At 57.5% G+C, this 15,536-nt stretch overlaps 2 protein-coding genes across 2 annotated transcripts; both read left to right on the forward strand.

Annotated features, from left to right (window-relative positions):
• The first annotated feature begins 5,344 nt into the window (after nucleotides 1-5,344).
• LOC133626868 (uncharacterized) lies at nucleotides 5,345-10,082 on the forward strand. The gene is made up of 11 exons (XM_062008656.1): nucleotides 5,345-5,364; nucleotides 5,670-5,812; nucleotides 6,059-6,130; nucleotides 6,378-6,449; nucleotides 6,697-6,768; nucleotides 7,205-7,276; nucleotides 7,368-7,463; nucleotides 7,596-7,697; nucleotides 8,339-8,410; nucleotides 8,868-9,039; nucleotides 9,693-10,082. Exons 1-11 carry the CDS (start codon nucleotides 5,345-5,347, stop codon nucleotides 9,754-9,756), a joined length of 957 nt encoding a protein of 318 aa, XP_061864640.1. The 3' UTR covers nucleotides 9,757-10,082.
• Nucleotides 10,083-10,632: 550 nt separating this feature from the next.
• LOC133626869 (uncharacterized) lies at nucleotides 10,633-14,459 on the forward strand. Its single transcript, XM_062008657.1, has 11 exons — nucleotides 10,633-10,771; nucleotides 11,062-11,202; nucleotides 11,578-11,649; nucleotides 11,897-11,968; nucleotides 12,216-12,287; nucleotides 12,535-12,606; nucleotides 13,043-13,114; nucleotides 13,206-13,301; nucleotides 13,434-13,535; nucleotides 13,755-13,926; nucleotides 14,091-14,459. The coding sequence occupies exons 1-11, from the start codon at nucleotides 10,633-10,635 to the stop codon at nucleotides 14,173-14,175; spliced, it is 1,095 nt and encodes a 364-aa protein (XP_061864641.1). The 3' UTR covers nucleotides 14,176-14,459.
• The last annotated feature ends 1,077 nt before the right edge of the window (nucleotides 14,460-15,536 follow it).

Below are 15,536 nucleotides of genomic sequence, written 5' to 3' on the forward strand. Positions count from 1 at the left end.
GGAAAACAATCACACAAAAATGTTATCTGCTTTTCCTAAATCTTCTTGAGATACGTGTCTGCAATTACACTGGCAGAAGAAGTATATACATGAGCACACTCCAGTTTAGGTACAGCTTCAAGTGGCACAAAGGCCTCAGCACATTTCTCACAAGAAACTATTATTTTGTGTCTTGTCCCTTCAAACAGGAACAACACACCTAAATATACAGGTGTGCACTGCTTCAATGGACCTGTGTTTATTAGGGCATACTACACAGTAAGCAGGCTGACTTGCTCTGCAGACAGTTTGCCTGTTCACAGAAGGAGCATACAGGTTCTACCAGTCGTGAGGTCAGTACACGAGAAGGCTTTCAAGAATCTAAGTTAATTGGCAACACCATGGAACCTTTCCTGCCCTTCCTAAGTCCTGGGAGCCTTTCATTATTGTGCAAATGACCTGATGCTTCCTGCTACTAAGAGTGCAGGGAAATACAGAAGTCATTTATCAAAAGGAAAGTGAAGTAAGGGCACAGCTTGCCAGTGGTAGCAGAAAAACAAAGCAAGTAATTTGCTGTTTTACCTAAGCTTCCTTTGGCCAAGCCTGCAGTCTTATTACACAAAAGCCCTCCTCGCATGAAGTGATTTACGAATTGAGGTGACATTTAGGACATATAGAATACAACTCGGTGAAAAGCTCAGTGGAAAAAATGGCAATCAATAATTTTATATTAAAAATAGCCCACTACAGCTCTGTAGAAGTCCCTCCTAAGGAATCTTGCTATCGTAGGACAAGAAAATAGCACCAAATCTGTGCTTGCTGAACAGACTGCAGTAACTCTGAATAAGGCCTGCACAGACCTCCTGGGGTAAGCTCAGCCCAGTCATTCCACGACCCCGTATTGCCGTGAGCAGACCGTGTCCCAACTGAGAAGAGGAGCCACAGCAATTCATACCTGTTTTGGGGAAGCCCCAGGGCTCACCCGCTTGCAGAACTAGGAGGATGCCCTGCTCCTTCAACACGGCTTCGTTACAAGTTAAAGTGAACTAGTTCTGCACAACCCCCCGCCTTCCCCGGCTGGTTCGGGACAGCAGGTTCGGCTGCCAGAGGAGCTGCACGTCACATGGGATTCTCCCCAACTTCTGCCCCCCCGTTTCATTACCGGACCCTCCTCGCGCCGCACCGCGTTCTGCCGCCTGGCCCGTCCCGCACGGCCCCGGCCCTGCCCGCCCCAGCCCGGCCCCGCCGCCGCCTCTACCTGCCCGCCCCGCCGCGCGGCCTTTCGGCCCTGCCGCACCTCACCGCTCCCCGGGCCCGAGGCGCGGGCAGCCCCGGGGCGGGGCGGCAGCCGGACCCCGCACGGCCCCCCCGCCGCAGCCCCGCCACCGGGCGAGGGAGGACCGGGCCTCCCCGCCGCGGCCTGGGTTCCCCGCCCCCGCGCTGCGGAGCGGAAGTGACGGCCCCGGCGCTGGCGGCAGCCGCGGCCCAGCCCCAGCGGGGCCGCCTCCACTCAGAGCGCCGGGCGGGCGCCGCCGCCGCAGGGCCACGGCAGGGGGCAGAGACCTGCCCCTCGCCGGAACCGGCGGCCGCGGCCACCCCCCGCGGCCCGCACGGCTCCCCGCGCCCCGGCAGCCGGCACCACCCCCCGCCGCGGGGCGGCAGGGCCGGGCCCAGGCCCTCGGGCGCGCCCGCGCGAGGAAGCGGCGGGGAGGCGGCGGGGCTCGGCCGCCCCGCCCCAGGCCAGGCCCCGGCGGCCGTTCCCCGCGGGCCCGCCGCCGCCCCGGTACCTGCTGCAGGGAGCCGCGCGGGACCCGGATGGAGTTCACGGCCGCCGCTGCCGCCGCTCGCCGCGCGGCACCACGGGAAGGCGCGCCGCGCCGCGCCGGCCGCCCCACTGGCCGCCTGGCGCCAGGCCCCGCCCAGCGGCGCCGCCGGGTCACGGGCGGCCCGTCCATCACCCGCCGCCGCTCTCGCCCATTGGCCCGCGTGACACCGCCCCCTCCCGGAACGCTCCCTTCTCATTGGGCCGCGGCGAAAAGGTCCCCGCCCCCCGCCACCATTTCTGCCGCGCGCTGCGGGGAGCCCTGACATGGCGCCCCCGGCGGCCGCGGCGAGCGCGGGAACGGCCGCGCAGGCCCCGCCCAGCCGCGCCGCGCCCCCTGGCGGCCGGAGGCTGCCTGTGTGCCAGCAGCGTGCCAGAAGCCATGGCAGTCATGGGCCGTGGCTGTGTGCCGCTGGTGTGACGGCAGCCATGGCCTGTGGCTGAGCAGCCAGCAGCACGGGCTGGGACGTGGAGGAGAGCAGGGCCTGAGGCACAGCCGGGCTAAGAGCAGCTCCGGAGAAGCCCTGGAGGAGCCGAGGGGCAGCGGCACAGAGGAGCTGCAGCACCGATCATTGTCAGTTTCAATCCCTCGAGCTCGGCTCTGCCTCTGTTTTCCCTTGTGGGTGTGTTCCGTATGGCAGCTAACGGAGTGAACCTTGACATCGAACTTGAAGTCACCGTTTTTACAGCACCCTGTGACCGCTGGTGACAGCCGTGCGTGGCCAGCCCGGCCTGTGTGTCCTCCAGCCCACGAGCACCTTGGGCTTCCCCAGACAGCTCCATTCCCTGCTTGCAGGGCTCTGGATCCCCTCTGGCCCAGCTTTTGTTGTTTCCTGCTTTTGAGAAACAATGTGAGTTCCTAACAATTTTGTGACAGCTGATGCGGTTTGAGGGGTGCAGTTCTTATGTGTGTTCTGTCCTGTCCTACTACAAATGTTAGGAGGGAACATGGAGCCTTGTTTCAGTGATGAGAGCAACAGGTTAAACAGTGACCCAACACCTGTCTGGATAAGGCATGTCGAACCAAAGTAAGTCAGGATGCCTCAGCAGCTGAAAGATTAACCCAAATGCACTTTCCATCCTTGTGCAGGTAAAACTTTGTCAAATAAATTCATCTGGCTGCTAAGTTGCTTTTTCCTCTTAACTTTCAGGTGTAATTTGTCTCATTTTCTGATGAATACAGAAGCTACAGCCTGTGATAGGGGTAGAAACTTGTGGCAGGTGTCTCTCAGGTATGACCTAGAAGTTCTTTGGTAGCTCCTGCGCTCCCACTGCAGGTCACAAGATGGAGTATGAATACACAGAAAGATGACTGTCCAAGTAACACTCAGCAGTGCAATCCCAACGCATTTTTTGTAGGAACCATAATAATTCCTGCTGGAGAGAGGTTCAGACTGATCCTGTTGCTTTCTGAACTCCTCCCTGAGCTGTCTGAGTGCAGCTGGACCCAGTCTCATCCCCTAACCATGAAGAGTCTGGGCTCTGGGTTCTGTCACAGAGCGGAAACATAACAGCTTGAGCTGCAGCCCCCCTTATGACAGCAGTCCTGACTGGAGAAATCCCGGGGTTCTTATACCCTGACAGTCCCAGTTCACCTCATCTCCTGCCACAGCCCAATCCAATATTTAAATCTGGGGTCTTGTTCCTTTGCCCACCTCCAGCCAGTTTCCCTTGCCTTTAGGAGAAGTTTTAAGAACTTTTAAGAAGTTTTCCCTTGTGTTTAGGAGGAAATTTTTGTGTTCCAGCTTATGCCCATTACTCCTTGTCCTGTCCTCTCGCCACCTGCCCCTCAGGTACTTATTAGTGTTGATGAAGGCCCTTCTCAGCCTTTTCTTCTCCAGGCTGAACAGCCCCAGGTTCAGCAATCTTCCCAGCTCAGAGAGATGTTCCAGTCTCTTCATCATCTTGGTGGCCCTGCACTGGCCTCCCTCCAGCAGTTCCCTGTCTCTCTTCAACTGGGGAGTCCAGAACTGGACACAGGACTCCAGATGAGGCCTCACCAGGGCAGAGTAGAGGGGAAGGATAATTGCCCTTGACCTGCTGCCCACACTCTTCTTGATGCCCCCTCAAGATGGCATTGGCCTTCTTGCCCCGAGGGCACAATGCTGCTCAAGTGTAGTTTATTATCAACCAGGACTCCCAGGCCTCTCTCCTGGAGCTGCTCTCCAGCAGGTCAATTCCCAGCCTGTCCTGGTGCGCAGGGGGTTGTTCCTTCCCAGCTGCAGGACTCTACACTCGCCCCAACCGAACCTTATGAGGTTCCTCTCTGCCCAATTCTCAAGCCAGTCAATAACTAAATAGTAGATAAAAATAACTATTAATTGGTTTTAATTGTACCTATAGAAACGATGAACTTTTGTTTTAGGGTATGTGCACATTAGGAGCAGCCACTGCAGCGACTGCTGTGGAGTGGTGAGGTACTTGTTGACCAAAGAGGTCTGCCGAGGTTTACTGCTGATGCTAGATGCTGTAATTGGCCTCTCCTCTCTCCACAGGCGCCTCAAGAAGGAACCTGCCCAAACACAGCAGCACATTGACCGCCTGATCCAGACTGGGGCCAGTCAGTTCATGCGTCACTGAGTGGGACCCAAAGGCTGGAGGAGCCACTGCAGCCTGGAGCAGCAGCCCCTCCCTACAGCCCTGTGTTCCCCAGCCCAGCACCAGCCCACCTGCAGCACCAAACTTAGCCTGAACCTAAACCACCCTCACCCAGCCCAAACCCTCTGCCTCAGGGTTCCAGCAAGGCCTGAGGCTGGCCACACCAGGGAAGGGCTGGGCCGTGTGCTGACCCAAACCTACCCTTTAGCAGATGAAGAAATAGAAGAGAAATAGATATAGAAACACAGGAGAATGTATGTTTGTGTATCTGACTGTGTGTTGCATCTTCTTATCTCATTAATAAAGGCATTGAAAGGAGACAAAGCTGGGGCATCTCTGTTCGGTCTCAGGGTGGGAGGCAGTGGCAGGAGCCCAAGCAGCCCCTCACACGGGCTGCAGAGGGCCCATGGCCTGAGGGAACGTTTCCTGCAGTGCCATGGCCTGCCTGCCTACCTTCATGGAAAGCAGCTCCTGCCCCCAGTGCTCAGCGTGGCGAGGGAGCTCGAGTCACACAGTGCTGCACTGGTATTTCTACCTCCTGTGGCACAAAGACACAAAACTGGTGTCCTAAAATCAGTGAATTCTCACTGCTCTTGTAACAGTGCCCAAATCACAGGGCTATGTCCCAGACTGTGGACTCAGCTCCCTAATGGCTGTGCTCAGATGCTGCTCCAGGGCTGCCCTGAGAGTTGCCCCCCAACAGGGCCTCGGCCTGGCCTTGATGTCACAGTGGGGCTGTGACGTCACACATCTCTGTGCCAATGCACCAGCCACAAGCACCAACCTCTCAGCCCTGCTCCTCACTTTGGCAGCCACAGTAGCAGCAGCAGCAGCAGCAGCAGCAGCACTGTGCAAAGACAGAGATCAAATGGCATTCACCCACAGTATCTTTTTTGTCCTCCTCTTCCTCATAGCCCTGCATGCCAGGGGTGCCCAGGCTGCTACATGGCGAAGGAGAGGAGCAGGTAAGCAGCGGTGCTGATGCAGCCTCTCCCGGGCTGTGGGCTCTTCTATCCAAGCAGCGCGCGTGATGGCTCTTCTCCTGATGGGCTTTAGGGACAGCTCTGTGTGTGAGAGCTCTCCAGGTAATAGGGCCCCAAGGGGCTGTATCTTGGTCCACCCACTTCCGAAGTATTGCTGTAGGTGGCCAGCTGGGAAGGAGGGGTTGGATAGCTGCCTGGTGCCAGCCAAGAAGTCACCAGGCCTCCATGCAGCTTTGCCAATTTCTACCACAATCTGGCGCCCACCACTTTCCCTGACCCCCTTCCAGTGCCGGCAGTGCACTAAGGCAAAAGTGGGTCCCAACAAACACTGGAAAGGTTTATTATCTCTTCCTTCTAGGTGAGGCTGACAGGAATGATTACTTACATTCTCCAGCAGATGTTGTGCTGAAGAAACTTGGAGATCCCAGAGGTGAGTTCTCAGTGTCCCATCCCCTGAAAGAACCGGCAATGGCAACTGGCAGCACAGCCACGTGTCACCTTCCTGACACCACTCATAGCTCACGGCATCCCAGAGGCTTCTCGGCCTTTGCTTTCCTGGAGCCCATGAACAGCTCCCACCACATTCCCTGACCCCTTTCCAATGCCTGCAGTGCACTAAGGCAGAAACGGGTCCCAACACACACTGGAAAGGTTTCTTGTCTCTGCTTCTTTCCAGATGAGGTCAACAGGAACGATTACCAACCTTCTCCAGCAGATGTTGTCCTGGAGAAACTTGGAGATCCCAGAGGTGAGTTCTCAGTGTCCCATCCCCTGAAAGAACTGTCAGTGGCAACTGGCAGCACAGCCATGTGTCACATTCCTGACACCTCTCATAGCTCATGGTATCCTGGAGGCTTCTTGGCCTTTTGCTGTCATGGAGACTGAGAACAGCTCCCACCTCGTTCCCTGACCCCATTCCAGTGCCGGCAGTGCACTAGGGCAGAAGCAGGTCTCAACACACACTGTAAAGGTTGCTCATCTCTCTTTCCTTCCAGGTGGGGCACACAAGAATAATTACCCAGCTTTTCCAGTGGATGTTGTGCTGAAGAAACTTGGAGATCCCAGAGGTGAGTTCTCAGTGTCCCATCCCCTGAAAGAACCGGCAATGGCAACTGGCAGCACAGCCACGTGTCACCTTCCTGACACCACTCATGGCTCACGGCATCCCAGAGGCTTCTCGGCCTTTTGTTTTCCTGGAGCCCATGAACAGCTCCCACCACATTCCTTGACCCCCTTCCAGTGCCTGCAGTGCACTAAGGCAGAAACGGGTCCCAACACACACTGGAAAGGTTTCTCGTCTCTGCTTCTTTCCAGATGAGGTCAACAGGAACGATTACCAACCTTCTCCAGCAGATGTTGTCCTGGAGAAATTGGAAGATCCCGGAGGTGAGTTCTCAGTGTCCCGTTCCCTTAAAGAACTGGCAATGTGGCAGCAGCACAGCCCCGTGTCACCTTCCTGACACCTCTCATGGCTCACAGCATCCCGGAGGCCTCTTGACCTGTTGCTGTCCTGGAGCCCGAGAGCAGCTCCATGGGTGGGAGGAAGGAACCTTCACCTTTTAATGGTCTTCCTGCGTGAAGCGCAAGTGGCTCCTTCTGCAGCCTCTGCGCAGCCCTGGAGCAGAGCACAGAGGGCCGGGTCGTGCTGAGTGCTGTGCGTGGGAACTCTTCCCCGCCAGGCTCTGGGCAGGCCACTGGCAGCCTGAGCTGCCGGAGAGCCCGGCGGGTGCCCTCTGTGTGTGTGGCCCCGGGGCACTGCCGCCAGCCAGTGCTGGGCTGGGGGTCGCAGCTGCTGATGAAGCTACTGGGGCATTTCTTGCAGACTTGCCCGCGGTGAAGACATTCCCAGCCTATCGTCTGGAGGAAGCGCTGAAGCCTGGCTGGCGGCGCAGGGGTGAGCTCTCCGTCTCTGCCAGCCTCGCGGGCTGTGCACTGCTTTCCTGTGTTTTATTGCTCTGACACTCAACCGAGTACCTTCCATTAAGGTTCTGCACCACGCAAGTCCCAGCGCAAACAAAGAAAGTTCCTGAATGTGCCAAAACTCATCGGGGACATCCTGAAGGAGATGAAGGCAGACCACGGTGGGTTGATCTCCCTCTGCTTTGCCCTGAGACTCGGCAACTGGAGATTTGAGATCCTTGTCTCCTGAAGAAGCTGTCTGCCTGATGAGGAACAGTTCCAGCTGATCCAACTGTCCTGCTTCCTTTCTCAAGGGCCTGAGCTACGGGATATTCAGAACATGTTTCTGACGGGAAAAGGCTACCAGAGACACTTTGGTGAAGAAACAGTCACGAATAAAGCCATGGGCATGCCAGGTGAGTGCTGAAGAGCCCGCTGACAGGGCGGGATCCCTGCCCTAAGCTGAGGTCCCAAGCAATGCCCTGACTTACAGATTAGGGAGAACTTGCCAGTGGATGGGAGGGAGCCTCCAGGCTGTCCTGGTCCTCACTTTAGCAGCCACAGTAGCAGTAGCAGCACTGTGCAAGCACAGAGATCCACGGCGCTCACCCGCAGCCTCCTCTTTGTCCTCCTCTTCCTCATAGCCCGGCATGCCAGGGATGCCCAGGCTGCTCCATGGTAAAGGAGAGGAGCAGACAAGCAGTGGTGCTGGTGCAGCCTCTCCCGGGCCAGGGCGCTCTTCTATCCAGGCATCACGGGTGATGGCTCTTCTCCTGATGGGCGCTGGGAGAGCTCTGTGTGCGAGAGCTCTCCTGGTAATAGGGCCGCAAGGGGCTGTATCTTTGTCCACCCACTTCCCAAGGACTGCTGCATGTGGCCAGCTGGGAAAGAGGGTGCCAGCCAAGATGTCACCAGGCCTCCCTGCAGCTTTGGCAATCTCCACCTCCATCTGGCTCCCACATTGTTCCCTGTTCTCCTCCCAGTGCCTGCAGTGCACTAAGGCAGAAGTGGGTCCCAACAAACACTGGAAAGGTTTCTCATCTCTGCTTCCTTCCAGGTGAGGTTGATAGGAACAATTACCCACCTTCTCCAACGGATTTTGAGTTGCAGATACTGGGAGAACCCAGAGGTGAGTTCTCAGTGTCCCATCCCCTGAAAGAACTGGCAATATGGCGGCAGCACAGCCACATGTCACCTTCCTGACACGTCTCATGGCTCACGGCATCCTGGAGGTTTCTTGGCCTTTTGCTGTCCTGGAGCCGGAGAGGAGCTCCATGGATGAGAGGAAGGAGCCTTCATCTTTCAATGTTCTTCCAGTGTGAATCAGTGCAAAAGTGGCTCCTTCTGCGGCCACTGGGCAGCCCTGGAGCAGAACAGAGAGGGCCGGATCATGCTGAGGGCTGTGCATGGGAGCTCTGCCTTGCCAGGCTCTGGGCTGGTCCCTGGCTCAGAGAACCTGCCAGTGGGTTGGAGGGAGCCTCCAGGCACCAGCCCTGCAGGGAAACAGAACTTCCTGCCCATCTCAAATGAGCTGCAGCTGCCAGCAGTGCACAAGCAAGGACTAACTTTCCAAATTGCTCCTGCAGATGTGGACTACAAGAATGCCCAAAGGGGAGAAGCATATGAGCAGGGAACTCCAAGTTTGTTTTGCCCCCAGGACATGCGAAGGCGCTGTATGATAGGCACGGTAGTGGCTCTGGTCTGCATCCCACTGGCACTGGCGATCTGCTGTATCGGAATCCGCTGGTGGATCAATCGGTGAGTCCCTGCTTTTCCCCCATCTGCTTCCCTCCACGGCTGCTCGTAGCACGAGCCCTTTCTGTTCAGGCTGCTGTGGAGTGGTGAGGTACTTGTTGGCCAAAGAGCTCTGCCGAGGTTTACTGCTGCTGTCATATGCTTGAATAAGGAGAAGGAGGACACAGAGGTGCTGGATTGAGTCCAGACATTGACAGCAAAGCTGGTGAAGGGTCTAGAGAACAAGTTTTCCAAGGAGTGGCTGAGGGAGCTGTGGATGTTTAGCCTAGAGATGAGGCGACTGACAAGAGATAGGATCACTCTCTGCAACTATCTGAATGGGGGTTGTATTGAGGTGGGAGTTGATCTCTTCTTCCTAGTAATAAATAATAGGACACAAGGAAATGGCCTTGAGTTGTGCCAGCGGAGGTTTAGGTTGATCATTAGGAAGAACTTTTTCACCAAATGGGTTACTAAGCATTGGAACAGTGTGACCAGGGAGGTGCTGGAGTCCCCATCCCTGGAGATACTTAGAACATGCTTAAATGAGGTACTGAAGGATAGGATTTAGTTTAGCAATGGGCCTGGCACTGTTAGGTTAGTGGTTGATGATCTTAAAGGTTTTTTCCACCCCTAATGTTTATATGACACTGAACTGGCCTTTCCTCTCTCCACAGGCGCCTTGAGAAGGAAGCTTCCCGGTTACAGAGCAATGCCGACCGCCAGATCCTGCGCCACTGAGAGAGGGGCAGACGCCTCTCACAGCCCTGAGAGCAGGTCCCAAGAACAGCAGCCACCACTGCAGCCTGGAGCATCAGACCCTCCCACAGCCCTGTGTTCCCCAGCCCAGCACCAGACTTAGAACTACCTAAACCACCCTCACCCAGCCCGAAACCTCAGCCCCAGGGCGCCAGCAAGGCCTGAGGCTGACCCAAACCCACCCTTTAGCCCTTAGCAGATGAAGAAATAGATGAGAAATAGATATAGAAACACAGGAGAATGTATGTTTGTGTATCTGTGTGTTGCATTTTGTTCTCTCTTTAATAAAGGCATTGAAAGGAGACAAAGCTGGGGCATCTCTGTTTGGTCTCAGGGTCGGAGGCAGTGGCAGGAGCCCAAGCGGCCCCTCACACGGGCTGCAGAGGGCCCATGGCCTGAGGGAACGTTTCCTTCATGGAAGGCAGCTCCTGCCCACAGTGCTCAGCGTGGCGAGGGAGCTCGAGTCACACAGTGCTGCACTGATGTTTCTACCTCCTGTGGCACAAAGACACACAACTGGTGTCCTAAAATCAAAGCAGGATTGTTCTCCACTGCCTCTAGTGCTGCTGTGGTTGCTGATACACCCAGGAGCACCGGTGAGCACAGGGTCGAAGTGAAGTGGGTCACACACAAAGTAGAAAGGCCCCTCGCTGAGGCCGGAGCGTCTGCGGCCCCGGGACCGTTGCGCTGAGCGCGGAGCGGCCGCGGCCCCGGGACGGTTGCGCTGAGCGCGGAGCGGCCGCGGCCCCGCGACCGTTGCGCTGAGCGCGGAGCGGCCCCGGCCCCGGCATCGTTGCGCTGAGCGCGGAGCGGCCGCCGCTCGTCACCACCACAGGCGGCAGCGCGCGCCCGTCAGAAATGGCGGGGCGAAGCCTTTTCCCCTCCGATCAGTCAGGGGCGAGAATCGCGGGAAGGCGGCGCTGCCGCGGGGCCAATGGGCGTGAGCGGCGGCGGAGGAGCGGCGGCTGCGGCTGCGGCGGCTGCGGGAGCGCGTCCTGTGCGCGCGCGGGGCCTGTGGCACGACGACACGCAACTGGTGGCCTGAAATCAGTGAACTCCTCACTGATCCTGTAACAATGCCCAAATCACAGGGCTGTGACCCTGACTGTGGACTCGGCTGCCTGATGGCTGTGCTCAGATGCTGCTCCAGGGCTGCCCTGAGAGCTGCCCCCCAACAGGGCCTCGGCCTGGCCTTGATGTCACAGTGGGGCTGTGAGGTCACACATCTCTGTGCTAATGCACCAGCCACAAGCACCAACCTCTCAGCCCTGGTCCTCACTTTGGCAGCCACAGTAGCAGCAGCAGCAGCACTGTGCAAGCACAGAGATCCAATGGAATTCACCTGCAGCCTCCTCTTTGTCCTCCTCTTCCTCACAGCCCTGCATGCCGGGGGTGCCCAGGCTGCTACATGGCGAAGGAGAGGAGCAGGTAAGCAGCGGTGCTGATGCAGCCTCTCCCGGGCTGTGGGCTCTTCTATCCATGCAGCGCGGGTGATGGCTCTTCTCCTGATGGGCTTTAGGGACAGCTCTGTGTGTGAGAGCTCTCCAGGTAATAGGGCCCCAAGGGGCTGTATCTTGGTCCACACATTGACCAAGGACTACTGCAGGTGGCCAGCTGGGAAAGAGGGGTTGGATAGCTGCCTGGTGGCAGCCAAGAAGTCACCAGGCCTCCCTGCAGCTGTCCTGGAGCCCATGAACAGCTTCTACCACTTTCCCTGACCCCATTCCAGTGCCAGCAGTGCACTAAGGCAGAATGAGGTCCCAACACACACTGGAAAGGTTTCTTATCTCTACTTCTTTCCAGGTGAGGCTGACAAGAAAGATTACCCACCTTTTCCAGTGGATGTTGTGCTGGAGAAACTTGGAGATCCCAGAGGTGAGTTCTCAGTGTCCCATCCCCTGAAAGAACCGGCAATGGCAACTGGCAGCACAGCCACGTGTCACCTTCCTGACACCACTCATGGCTCACGGCATCCCAGAGGCTTCTTGGCCTTTTGTTTTCCTGGAGCCCATGAACAGCTCCCACCACGTTCCCTGACCCCTTTCCAGTGCCTGCAGTGCACTAAGGCAAAAGTGGGTCCCAACAAACACTGAAAAGGTTTCTTGTCTCTGCTTCCTTCTAGGTGAGGCTGACAGGAATGATTACTCACATTCTCCGGCAAATGTTGTGCTGGAGAAACTTGGAGATCCCAGAGGTGAGTTCTCAGTGTCCCATCCCCTGAAAGAACTGTCAGTGGCAACTGGCAGCACAGCCACGTGTCACATTCCTGACACCTCTCATAGCTCATGGTATCCTGGAGGCTTCTTGGCCTTTTGCTGTCATGGAGACTGAGAACAGCTCCCACCTTGTTCCCTGACCCCATTCCAGTGCCGGCAGTGCACTAGGGCAGAAGCAGGTCTCAACACACACTGTAAAGGTTGCTCATCTCTCTTTCCTTCCAGGTGGGGCACACAAGAATGATTACCCACCTTTTCCAGTGGATGTTGTGTTGAAGAAACTTGGAGATCCCAGAGGTGAGTTCTCAGTGTCCCATCCCCTGAAAGAACCGGCAATGGCAACTGGCAGCACAGCCACGTGTCACCTTCCTGACACCACTCATGGCTCACGGCATCCCAGAGGCTTCTCGGCCTTTTGTTTTCCTGGAGCCCATGAACAGCTCCCACCACATTCCTTGACCCCCTTCCAGTGCCTGCAGTGCACTAAGGCAGAAACGGGTCCCAACACACACTGGAAAGGTTTCTTGTCTCTGCTTCTTTCCAGATGAGGTCAACAGGAACGATTACCAACCTTCTCCAGCAGATGTTGTCCTGGAGAAATTGGAAGATCCCGGAGGTGAGTTCTCAGTGTCCCGTTCCCTTAAAGAACTGGCAATGTGGCAGCAGCACAGCCCCGTGTCACCTTCCTGACACCTCTCATGGCTCACAGCATCCCGGAGGCCTCTTGACCTGTTGCTGTCCTGGAGCTCGAGAGCAGCTCCATGGGTGGGAGGAAGGAACCTTCACCTTTTAATGGTCTTCCTGCGTGAAGCGCAAGTGGCTCCTTCTGCAGGCTCTGCGCAGCCCTGGAGCAGAGCACAGAGGGCCGGGTCGTGCTGAGTGCTGTGCGTGGGAACTCTTCCCCGCCAGGCTCTGGGCAGGCCACTGGCAGCCTGAGCTGCCGGAGAGCCCGGCGGGTGCCCTCTGTGTGTGTGGCCCCGAGGCGCTGCCGCCAGCCAGTGCTGGGCTGGGGGTCGCAGCTGCTGATGAGGCTACTGGGGCATTTCTTGCAGACTTGCCCGCGGTGAAGACATTCCCAGCCTATCGTCTGGAGGAAGCGCTGAAGCCTGGCTGGCGGCGCAGGGGTGAGCTCTCCGTCTCTGCCAGCCTCGCGGGCTGTGCACTGCTTTCCTGTGTTTTATTGCTCTGACACTCAACCGAGTACCTTCCATTAAGGTTCTGCACCACGCAAGTCCCAGCGCAAACAAAGAAAGTTCCTGAATGTGCCGAAACTCATCGGGGACATCCTGAAGGAGATGAAGGCAGACCACGGTGGGTTGATCTCCCTCTGCTTTGCCCTGAGACTCGGCAACTGGAGATTTGAGATCCTTGTCTCCTGAAGAAGCTGTCTGCCTGATGAGGAACAGTTCCAGCTGATCCAACTGTCCTGCTTCCTTTCTCAAGGGCCTGAGCTACGGGATATTCAGAACATGTTTCTGACGGGAAAAGGCTACCAGAGACACTTTGGTGAAGAAACAGTCACGAATAAAGCCATGGGCATGCCAGGTGAGTGCTGAAGAGCCCGCTGACAGGGCGGGATCCCTGCCCTAAGCTGAGGTCCCAAGCAATGCCCTGACTCACAGATTAGGCAGAACCTGCCAGTGGGTCGGAGGGAGCCCCCAGGCACCAGCCTTGCTGGGAAACAGAACTTCCTGCCCATCTCAATCGAGCTGCAGGCTGCCAGCAGCGCACAGCATGGACTAACCTTCCATATTGCTCCTGCAGATGTGGACTACAAGAATACCCAAAGGGGAAAAGCACATGAGAAGGAAACCCCAAATGTGATGTGTCCCGAAGACTTGCGATGGCATTGTATGATAGGCACAGCAGTGGCTCTGGTCTGCATCCCTCTGGTACTGGTGATCTGCTGGATCAGTATCCGCTGGTGGATGAATCGGTGAGTCGCTGCTTCTCCCTCAACTGCTGCTCCACGGCTGCTGGTAGCACGAGCTCTTTCTGTTCAGGCTGCTGTGGAGTGGTGAGGTACTTGTTGACCAAAGAGGTCTGCCGAGGTTTACTGCTGCTGCTAGATGCTATAATTGGCCTTTCCTCTCTACACAGGCACTTCAAGAAGGAATCTACCCAAACGCAGCAGCACATTGACCGCCTGATCCAGACTGGGGTCAGTCAGTTCATGCGTCACTGAGTGGGACCCAAAGGCTGGAGGAGCCACTGCAGCCTGGAGCAGCAGCCCCTCCCTACAGCCCTGTGTTCCCCAGCCCAGCACCAGCCCACCTGCAGCACCAAACTTAGCCTGAACCTAAACCACCCTCACCCAGCCCAAACCCTCTGCCTCAGGGTTCCAGCAAGGCCTGAGGCTGGCAACACCAGGGAAGGGCTGGGCCGTGTGCTGACCCAAACCTACCCTTTAGCCCTTAGCAGATGAAGAAATAGAAGAGAAATAGATATAGAAACATAGGAGAATGTATGTTTGTGTGTCTGTGTTTTTTCTTATCTCATTAATAAAGGCACTGAAAGGAGACAAAGCTGGGGCATCTCTGTTCGTCTCAGGGTGGGAGGCAGTGGCAGGAGCCCAAGCAGCCCCTCACACGGGCTGCAGAGGGCCCGTGGCCTGAGGGAACGTTTCCTGCAGTGCCATGGCCTGCCTGCCTACCTTCATGGAAAGCAGCTCCTGCCCCCAGTGCTCAGCGTGGCGAGGGAGCTCGAGTCACACAGTGCTGCACTGGTATTTCTACTCCCTGTGGCACAAAGACACAAAACTGGTGTCCTAAAATCAAAGCAGGATTTTTCTCCACCGCCTCTAGTGCTGCTGTGGTTGCTGATACACCCATGAGCACCGGTGAGCACAGGGTCGAAGTGAAGTGGGTCACACGCGAAGCAGAAAGGCCTCTCGCTGAGGGCGGAGCGGGCGCGGCCCCGGGATCGTTGCGCTGAGCGCGGAGCGGGCGCGGCCCCTGGATCGTTGCGCTGAGGGCGGAGAGGCCGCGGCCCCGGATCGTTGCGCTGAGCGCGGAGCGGCCGAGGCCCCGGGATCGTTGCGCTGAGGGCGGAGAGGCCGCGGCCCCGGATCGTTGCGCTGAGCGCGGAGTGGTCGCCGCTCGTCACCACCACAGGCGGCAGCGCGCGCCCGTCAGAAATGGCGGGGCGAAGCCTTTTCCCCTCCGATCACTCAGGGGCGAGAATCGCGGGAGCGGGCGGCGCCGCGAGGCCAATGGCCGTGAGCGGCGGCTGCGGGAGCGTGGCTCCTGGCGCTCGCGTGGCTCCTGGCCATCGCGGCCCCGCGTTCCCCCGCGGCCGTAGCGGGGCGGCGCATGCAGGGCTCGAGGCGGCGGGGAGCGGCTGCCGGGGCGAGAGGTGGGTCAGCGCCCGTAGTTACTACATAGAGCTTTATGGCCTTTTCACTGCATGGTGTACGTGGTGGGACCTCAGAGCTCATACCGTACCCCGGGCTGCGACACTTCCCAGCCCAGGCTGCTCCAAGCCGCATCCAACGTGCCCCACAGCACTGCCAGGGATGGGGCAGCCCGTGCCAGGACTTCACCGCCC

The sequence above is a fragment of the Colius striatus genome, chromosome 15 (assembly GCF_028858725.1).
Source record: "Colius striatus isolate bColStr4 chromosome 15, bColStr4.1.hap1, whole genome shotgun sequence".
Taxonomy (NCBI): Eukaryota; Metazoa; Chordata; class Aves; order Coliiformes; family Coliidae; genus Colius; species Colius striatus.

Coding starts and splice junctions, on each gene's coding strand:
- LOC133626868 (XM_062008656.1), top strand. CDS start 5,345: ATGGCGAAGGAGAGGAGCAG. Junction 5,813..6,058: donor GAAACTTGGAGATCCCAGAG/GTGAGTTCTCAG, acceptor GCTTCTTTCCAG/ATGAGGTCAACAGGAACGAT. Junction 6,769..7,204: donor GAAATTGGAAGATCCCGGAG/GTGAGTTCTCAG, acceptor CATTTCTTGCAG/ACTTGCCCGCGGTGAAGACA.
- LOC133626869 (XM_062008657.1), top strand. CDS start 10,633: ATGGCGGGGCGAAGCCTTTTCCCCTCCGATCAGTCAGGGGCGAGAATC. Junction 11,203..11,577: donor ATGGCGAAGGAGAGGAGCAG/GTAAGCAGCGGT, acceptor ACTTCTTTCCAG/GTGAGGCTGACAAGAAAGAT. Junction 12,288..12,534: donor GAAACTTGGAGATCCCAGAG/GTGAGTTCTCAG, acceptor GCTTCTTTCCAG/ATGAGGTCAACAGGAACGAT.